General features: G+C 40.3%; 1 protein-coding gene across 1 annotated transcript; it reads left to right on the top strand.

Moving 5' to 3' along the window:
* Positions 1-231: 231 nt before the first annotated feature.
* LOC144489294 (suppressor of cytokine signaling 4-like) lies at positions 232-8,074 on the top strand. Its single transcript, XM_078207163.1, has 2 exons — positions 232-325; positions 5,994-8,074. The coding sequence occupies exon 2, from the start codon at positions 6,176-6,178 to the stop codon at positions 7,517-7,519; it is 1,344 nt and encodes a 447-aa protein (XP_078063289.1). The 5' UTR covers positions 232-325; positions 5,994-6,175; the 3' UTR covers positions 7,520-8,074.
* The last annotated feature ends 1,832 nt before the right edge of the window (positions 8,075-9,906 follow it).

The raw sequence follows: 9,906 nt of genomic DNA, 5'->3' as shown, positions 1-9,906 counted from the left end.
TTAATGCCGGCTGGCACGGTATCACTTTAAATTGTGTGACTGAAAAATAATAAGCAGGTATTGGTGCAACTTAGCATGTTGTCCGTGACTGAGTGGCTATAAAGTATGTTACAAATGTATCAATACCAAACAGAATCTTCAAGTTCCTCCTGCACACTAAACACATTAGAAAATTGTAAGTTTCTTCAGGGTAAAGTAACTAAATAATATATACTGTTCCAATTCATCCATGAATGAAGAATAGAACTCAAGTCTTTCACGGACCTGGATGTCGGGTCAGATGTGTGGAGGAAATGTGGAACTGTTGACTCCTAAATTCATTGATGTAAGTGGATGCTGCTCCTTTGACACCTCCCCTGCCACTAAATATGAAAGCATGTATGAGGAACGGTTGAGGACTTTGGGTCTGTACTTGTTGGAGTTTAGAAGGTTGAGGCGGGATCTTATTGAAACTTACAGGATACTGCGAGGCCTGGATAGAGTGGACGTGGAGAGGATGTTTCCACTAGTAGGAAAAAATGGAACCAGAAGCCACAACCTCAGGCTAGAGGGACGATCCTTTAAAACCGAGATGAGGAGGAATTTCTTCAGCCAGAGAATAGTGAATCTGTGGAACTCTTTTCCGCAGAAGTCTGTGGAGGCCAGGTCATTGAGTGTCTTTAAGACAGAGATGGATAGGTTCTTGATCAATAAGGGGATCAGGGGTTATGGGGCAAAGGCAGGAGAATGGGGATGAGAAAAATATCAGCCATGATTGAATGGTGGAGCAGACTCGATGGGTCGAGTGGCCTAATTCTGCTTTTATGTCTTATGGTCTTATTATGTTGAATGCCCCTTTGGCAGACTTCACCACTCTATCTGAAATTATTTAGTGTAATTTCACCCACTTTATATTTCAGGAAACTAGGATTTAAACATTTTACCAAATATGTGATGCCTTTCTCAGTATCCAAGATAAATATCACTGTCGATATTAGATATCAATTCAGAAAACGACAGCTCTTCTATCTCAGTATTGCTCAGAAATTTTTGCCTGTTCTTCTATACCATCATGTCCCTATTGACTACTTTAGCATGATTTCCTTTTTTATTAGATCTAAATCCAAGCCAAAAGTCAGACGAGTTTATGCCAATAATATAAAAGCAAAATAGTGCAAATGCTGGAAATCTGAAATAAGAATAGAAAGTGCTGAAAAAACCCAGCAGGTCTGGCAGCACCTGTGGAGAGGGAAAAGCAGAGTTACTCTTTTGAGTCCAATATGGAATTGATAAGCGGTAGCGATGTGATGAGTTTTATGCTGTTGGGTAAGAAAGATCAGGAATAGATTCGGAGAGAATAAATGACAGAGTCATAGAACAAAAGGTAAAGGGAGGGGTAATGGTTGTAGTAAAGCAACAAAGCATTGATCCAGAGTTAATGGCAGAATACAAGGAAAGCAAGGCTCTGTATTGGGACCTCTGCTGTTTGTGATTTATGTAAATGATCTGGAAGAAGGTGTAACTGGGGTGATCAGTAAGTTTGCGGACGACACGAAAATGGCTGGACTTGCAGATAGTGAGGAACATTGTCAGAGGCTACAGAAGGATATAGGCTGGAAATTTGGGCAAAGAAATGGCAAATGAAGTTCAATCCAGATAAATGCGAAGTGATGCATTTTGGTAGAACTAACGTAGGGGGGAGCTATACGATAAATGGCAGAACCATAAAGGGTGTAGATATGTAGAGGGACCTGGGTGTGCAAGTCCACAGATCCTTGAAGGTGACGTCACAGGTGGTGAAGACGGCATATGGCATGCTTGCCTTTATAGGACGGGGCATAGAGTATAAAAGTTGGGGTCTGATGTTGCAGTTGTATAGAACGTTGGTTCGGCCGCATTTGGAATACTGCGCCCAGTTCTGGTCGCCACACTACCAGAAGGACGTGGAGGCTTTAGAGAGAGTGCAGAGGAGGTTTACCAGGATGTTGCCTGGTATGGAAGGGCTTTGTTATGAGGAGAGATTGGGTAAACTGGGGTTGTTCTCACTGGAAAGACGGAGGATGAGGGGTGACCTATTAGAGGTGTATAAAATTATGAAAGGCATAGATAGGGTGAACGGTGGGAAGCTTTTTCCCAGATCGGTGGTGACGTTCACGAGGGGTCATAGGTTCAAGGTGAAGGGGGGGGAGGTTTAACACGGATATCAGAAGGACGTATTTTACACAGAGGGTAGTGGGGGCCTGGAATGCGCTGCCGGGCAAGGTGGTGGAGGTGGACACACTGGGAACGTTTAAGACTTATCTCGATAGTCACATGAATGGAGTGGGAATGGAGGGATACAAAAGAATGGTCTAGTTTGGACCAGGGAGTGGTGCGGGCTTGGAGGGCCGAAGGGCCTGTTCCTGTGCTGTATTGTTCTTTGTTCTTGTTCTTTGTTCAAAGACATGATTGGCACTTGGCAAAAAAAAATTAAAATGAGGATAGATTTCACGGTCTGAAGTTGTTTATGAATTTATGCCTGTTTTGATGCACGCATAGTGTCATTTTATTTGATTTTGATTTATTATTGTCACATGTATTAACATACAGTGAAAAGTATTGTTTCTCGCGCGCTATTCAGCCAAAACATACCATTCATAGAAAAGGAAACGAGAGAGTGCAGAATGTAGTGTTACAGTCATAGTTAGAGTGTAGAGAAAAATCAAAATGCAAGGTAAGTCCATTCAAAGGTCAGACGGCAGCAGGGAAGAAGCTGTTCTTGAGTCAGTTGGTACGTGATTCCCGAAGGAAGAAGGCGGAAGAAACAATGTCCGCGGTGCATGGGGTCCTTAATTATGCTGTCCGCTTTGCCGAGGCAGCAGGAAGTGTAGACAGAGTCAGTGGATGGGAGGCTGGTTTGCGTGATGGATTGAGCTACATTCACGATCTTTTGTAGTTCCTTGCAGTCTTGGGCAGAGCAGGAGCCATACCAAGCTGTGATACAACCAGAAAGAATGTTTTCTATGGTGCATATGTAAAAGTTGGTGAGAGTCGTAGCTGACATGCCAAATTTCCTTAGTCCTCCGAGAAAGTAGAGGCATCGGTGGGCTTTCTTAACAATAGTGTCGGCATGGGAGACCAGGACAGATTGTTGGTGATCTGGACACCTAAAAACTTGAAGCTCTCGACCCTTTCTACTTCATCCCCGTTGATGTAGACAGGGGCATGTTCTCCTTTATGCTTCCTGGAGTCGATGACAATCTCCTTTGTTTTGTTGACATTGAGGGAGAGATTATTGTTGCCGCACCAGTTCACCAGATTCTCAACTCATTCTGTACTCTGCCTTGTCATTGTTTGAGATCCGACCCACTACGGTGGTGTCGTCAGCAAACTTGAAAATCGAATTGGAGGGGAGTTTTATTTTGCTTTCCAGCAACTTATCAATTTTGAGCTGATGCTTCCAGTGCTGAGTTATGTATTCGAGCATCCTTTGGCTGAGGCTGTGTAAATTTGAGTATCACTTAGCTTCTCATTGAGGATTTTTATATCACATTTATGCCATTCATAAGTTCAGCATTATCATATGACACTTACAGAATCAACAATGAATGTTGCTTATATTGTGTGGGGTTTACTGATAACAGTATTCCTTATTTGAATAATAACCTAACTGATTTTTGAAGCAGAAGGCAAATTGATTCATCATCCTTTCCGCAGACATGTTTTATTTTAAATTGAAGTCCTATCCCCTTAATCAGTCGACTGGGTGGACATGCTCATCAGCTTATTGTATCTGAGCATGAGACACCCGAGCACCTGTAGCATAAGATGAAAGTGCAGATAGATGGGAATGTTACAGTTGCCCATATTTTAGCTGGTCAGAACAGCAGGTCCTGCACCTTCTAGTTAGAATTTGTTAATTTTTAAAATTGGCATCTCATTGGCAACATCATTTGTACTATTAGACCAATGATACCAGCTACGAAGTGACCCATTCCATTGACAGCATTGTATAGTCAATAATCAAATTGTTTCAACTATTATGCATTGTGTAGAAGAAGAGGTTTGTGTGTGAGGCCTGCAATATGTCGTATGAGGACATCTGAGTCGGTTAGACCATTAAATCCCTCAGGCCTGTTTCACTATCTTGTGAGACTATAGCTGCTCTGCAAATAGACTCCATGTACTTGCCTTTTTACCCCATATCCTTCGAGTGGATTCTATCCCTGTCTTGTAGTAACACAAGTCTATCAATCTCAATTTTAAATTTAACAATTAATCCAGCATCAATTACCATTTTCAGAAAGGAGTTCTAAACTTCTACCTTGAAGAAGTGTTTCCTAATTTCATTCCCATTTTTTTGACTATGGCCCCAGTCCTATACTCCTCAACTGACACACATTTTCTCTGTCCACCTTATTAGTTTCCCTTTAATATCTTAAAAACTTTGATCAATTCACCATGCAAACCCTACAGTGCAGAAGGAGGCCATTCAGCCCATGGAGTCTGCACCGAAAACAATCCTACCTAGGCCTTATCCCTATAACCCCACATATTTATCCCGTTAATCTCTCTAACCTATGCATCCCAGGACATTAACGGGCAACTTAGCATGGCCAATGCACCTAACCCGCACATCTTTGGACTGTGGGAGGAAACCGGAGCACCCGGAGGAAACCCACCTTTTAACCTTGTAGTCATTTCTCATAATTTATCCCAGGGTGAGTTAACATGCAGGTGACACAGCTAAACCTGAGTAGAAACATCCATGAAATACATTTTGGCGCTTCACATGTCTTCAAGTTGAGAAATGGGATATTAACCATGTGGTGATGTCACAAATGACTAGTCAGACCAGCTTTTCAGGGTTGCTGGTTCAGGCCCTGAAGACATAAATGCTGTAAATCTCAATCACTATCCAGGTGCTTTTCTTTCCCTGAAAAGTATGAATTACCGGGTTAAATTTTCATTTTCACATGGGCGATAGTCTGGCAGAGTAAATTGTGTCATATTACAGAATCCATCCTGTTTTTATTCCAGTGTTCTACAGTTCTAAGATCTACCTACTTTGTCCTTGTTTTCTTGTTACTGATAGCGACATAGGAGATCAAATGCTTGGCCTCATCTCAAAGGCATGGCTAAAATCAGTGTTTGCCTTGCATGGGGCGTGAATATGCTTCTGTGATACTTTAATCTTTTGTTATCCAGTTTTGCTTTCTTGGAATAATATTTGTTAAAATGGCACTCTACTTTCAAATTTATTTAGTATCAGCCTTGGTTCAGTGATAGCGCTATTGCCTCTTAGTCAGAGATGATGGCTTCAGCCCTCCTGCAGAATCTTGCGTACAGTATCTAGACTGCTGCTTCAGTTCAGTAGGCGGCATCGTTTAAGTATTTAATCAGATGATTCATGAATCCTCTCTGACAGAAGTAAAGGATACTTGGTAACATCAGCTTAGATAAGGATGCAGCAACAGCAGCAACTTGCATATAAATAGCATCTTAACATCGAAAAATGGTTCGTGGCACACCACAGATTTATAATCAGACAAAAATTGGTGCCAACGGTTGACTAGCAACTTGTTTATTAAGCAGAGGTTTGGAGGTAGAGAGGTTTAGGGAGACAATTTCAGTTTGGAGCTTGTGCAGCTGCCAATTTTGCAAGATTGATTGGGAGCGAAGAATGCACAGAATGCCAGAATTGGAGGAACATGCAGGCAGGAGGAGTAGGCCATTCAGTCCATTGCGCTTACTCCACCATTGGATAGCAGCATCATGGCGGGTCTGGTTGTGCCCTCAGCCCTACTTTCCTGTCTGCCCAAGCTTTTAGATGGTTCCAGGGTTTGAGGTTATAGAGGCAGGGAGGAGTGAGTTTGTGAAGGGATTTGAACATTCAGTGTTTGAATTTGTAAGCTTCTGACCAAAGAGGTAGTTGCTACCACTGAACCAGGCTGACATGAGAACTATTCAGTCTCGTATCATGTCACTATTTCATTCATTAAGAGTGAAGCACTAATTGTTTTCTTTTTATGCAGATGTTCTCATTTGAGAAAGCACGGTGGAATTGTCTGTGTGGCAGTCAGATGAGATAGCTCTAGTGAAAATCAGCAAAACCGTATCTGTGAATTTGGCATTGTTATTCATTCAAAGTGCAACAGAGATCCTGAATTAACTGACTGCGTGTGAATTTCTAACTGTTTCAAAGTTAGTTAAAAGAATGTCACAACAAAGAGGAGCAGCATCTCAAAACCTGGATGTAAAACCCAAGGTCAACCAAGGGAAAAGTGTTGATCGTAGGGACGGTTATACATGGAGTGGTAAGAAACGTTCACGTTCTTCCAAAATGGAAACTCCTTTAGATGGAGGGGTTGGGGCTGTTGCTGGGATATCGTCAACTGCTTCCAGAAGGGAGAGAAAACTGAGCTCTCCTGGACCTGAGCTGGAGCTTGAAGACTCATGTTCACGCAGGCTCTCCAGTCGATCACTGAAGCAAAAGATTCAAGATGCAGTAGCTCAGTGTTTCCCTCTTAAGGTGCATAACCATAAAAACTCTGCTTTAGTTTCCAAAAGTAAAATCCACATTAGTGATCTGTTGGTGGATAATTGTCCGTTTCCAATAGGATCTGAGCTGGCTCAAAAATGGCACTTGATTAATTGGCACACAATGCCATTGGCTCAAAGTTGCGGAGTCTGGGAAGGCTCAGCAGTGGGATTTGATGAACATGAGCTAGAAGAAGGATGCAGAATGAGCATTGAACTAGAGGTGGACCCTCCGGATGCACAAATTCGCACACTTGAAGTGATTTCTCAGATCAATGCTTTGCACAAACAGAACTCTGAAGTAGAGCATGGAATGAATGAATTAGCATGCAATAATAACACTACATTTCCTTCAAATGATTCAGACTCTGATGAGGAACTGATGGCTCTATTCACAGATTCTGAAAATCACAATAATACCAAACTGGACTTTGAGAATAATTGCAGTTGGCTCGCACCCTTTCACAAATACCACACGGAGTTTGGCTACATCTACCGCTTAGTCCCAGATCTATTTTGGATCAGTAACAATCCATGTTACTGGGGTGTAATGGATAGATATGGAGCTGAGGCTCTGTTAGAAGGTAAACCAGAAGGTACATATTTGCTCAGAGACTCTGCTCAAGAGGACTACCTTTTCTCTGTCAGTTTCAGACGTTACAGCCGCTCTCTCCATGCTAGAATTGAACAGTGGAACCATAACTTCAGCTTTGATGCCCACGATCCCTGTGTTTTTCATGCACCCAGCGTAACTGGCCTTTTGGAACATTATAGGGACCCAAACTCGTGTATGTTCTTTGAACCACTGTTGTCACTTCCCCTGAACAGGACTTTTCCATTTTCACTTCAGCGCCTTTGCAGAGCTGTAATTTGCAGTTCCACAACCTATGAAGGAATTGATGCTCTTCCTATACCACCATCATTGAAAGCTTACTTGAAGGAATACCATTACAAACAAAAAATAAGACTGCTCAAGATCAGTGCGCAACAATGGTACGGAGGATTGAAAGGTAATCGGTAAATTTAAGAGCTACAAGAAAGATTTTTAAAGACCAACCAGGAACATTTCTACACCGTAAAGCAACTTAAGTGTTTGTCTTAAAAAGAACTTTACTGGCACTCTATTTTGTTACACTACAGTTTTGGCTTGAAGACTGCTAACTTTCAAACATTATCTTCTACTTTATCTGAGTGTTCCAATTAATTTTCTCCCCTGATTCATCAGTGCAATTAAACTAATGTACTTTGTCTGATGGGATGAATCATTAGTGCATGTCTTCTGTAGGTTACGACACTTTCTCGATTTTTTTTGCCCACAAAGCACTCCTATCATGTTGAAGTGGAAATTAAAGACTTAAAGTATTCAGTTCTGAAGCCAAGATTTTCATGGTAAAATGTACTTTTAAAAAGTCATGAAAACATTTGACATGTATATCTCAATTTTATTTGCACTTTTTTTGTACTCTTTCAAAGATGTTCATTAACCTATAATTTTCTAAGTTATCTGAAGCTTTAATTATGTAACATGGATTGTTGCAATGTAATTTTTAAAATTAATTTTACATGAGTAAAATCTCTAACAAAAATAATGCTCTTTGAAGTTTTGTTTTGCATAATGTTGCAAATTAGATATTGGCAAAAATTCAAATATCCTACTAAATATATACCAATACCCAAATGTATTTCACAATGCATGACCTGTATCTCTGAAGCAAAAGCAGAAAATGCTGCAGACAACAGGTCGTTCAGCATCTGTGGAAGGAACAATCAGATTGACTTTTTGGGTGCAGACACATCTGCAGAACACTCTGAAAGTATCTATCCCTTTTAGGTCCAAGTGGATCATCTCATACTTACATATATTGAAATCCATTAGTCACACTTTTGCCCTTTTACTTAATCTATTAATATCTTTGTAATTTTAAGCTGCAGTCTGCACTACTTACAATGTCACCTATTTTATATCCTCAGAAAATTGGATATGTGGCTCTAGCCCATCATTAATAAATATGGTAAACAGTTAAGAATAAATACTATAGAAAACAGTCACTTTGGACCTTTTGTAGATTCCCAAGTTATTACATGATATGTGGTTGTGACTGCAAAGGATGAAGTATAAAGTTGGTGAGAACTAGAGCTATTGTACAGTATATGCCATGTTCATAAAGTACAAGGTCTACCATGTTCAGATGAGTCAAAAACAAAATGACATTCCCACAATCTTTTCAGTAAGAGTAAAGGAGATGCTGATCACCCACGCTGTGAAGTAAAACAGCAAACAGTTGGTTCTTCAGGATATTTTAACAATCCCAACTGTTCTGTGCTCCTTCAACCCTATTACCAAAGTGTTACAAATTGGCAGCATTAAATGGATATACTGACACTACTGTATCAACAAAGTTAAAGTGAAACAACATTAAGTGAGTTGACATTTTAGCAAGGGCTTGCTGTGTTCATGTGCTTGAGGTAAAGCCAACCATCTGACTTGGTTTAGTTTCCCACGTTGGCATTTTCTAATGGCTATCTTGTGACTCCATTTAATACTGAAGTATAGAACCACTGAAGTAATTTAGGAAAGGCCTGAGCCATGAAGATGTAGTTTGTTTGGTTGTCACGAATGGTTGGACTATTGAATCAATGCACCTTTATTTCCTATATCATGAAATACCCCATCAGCCTAAATATTGTCATTACTGAGGTTTAGAAATGTAGAAACATTCCATATTAAATATAAATTTAAATTGTTACATTTATTAAACCATTACATACTGGTAGTTATGCATTTCTGTAGACCATTTAATCTACAGACTTCAGGAAAAAAATTCTAAAACTGAAATTTAATATTGATGGATGGATAAAACAGCAAATTACAAAATGTTAATTATCCTCATTATTTTAAAGTAATTTTTATGGTTTTAAAGCAATTGTTTCTTTGTAAATTTTGCTTCATGAAGAACTTAGGCTGAGTCTGATTGGGGGGGGGCGGAATGAAGGGAAAAAAAGAGGAGTGTCGACCCTGCTCTTTTGATCCTGGAGGGCTGAAGAAATTCACCAAATGGACAACTACAATTCTGAACCCATATCCTATACCTTTGTTGTAGGGTGTTGCTTACAGTTTGGGAAGTCTGAAGAAGTCTTTATAGTCATACGTTAACTGTAAGTTTTTATTGAGACTATTTATACATGTTCAGTGGAAGGTACAAGCTAAGCGCTCTCTCCATGCTCACTGGTATACATGGCTCTGTCCAACACCCGACTGACATTGGGTCTGGTGCATGGGCTCTCTTAAATCACCATGAGGATGGTATTGAACTCTCCCACATTAACCCTGCATGTGCTAGACCCTTATGCAACACCTTCCTCCAAGTCTTTATCCAGTTTATTTTAAGTGATTTTAGTTTACTTTAT

This window comes from Mustelus asterias, unplaced genomic scaffold (assembly GCF_964213995.1).
Source record: "Mustelus asterias unplaced genomic scaffold, sMusAst1.hap1.1 HAP1_SCAFFOLD_2103, whole genome shotgun sequence".
NCBI classification, from domain to species: Eukaryota; Metazoa; Chordata; class Chondrichthyes; order Carcharhiniformes; family Triakidae; genus Mustelus; species Mustelus asterias.
This window is presented reverse-complemented; position numbering and strand designations above follow the sequence as displayed.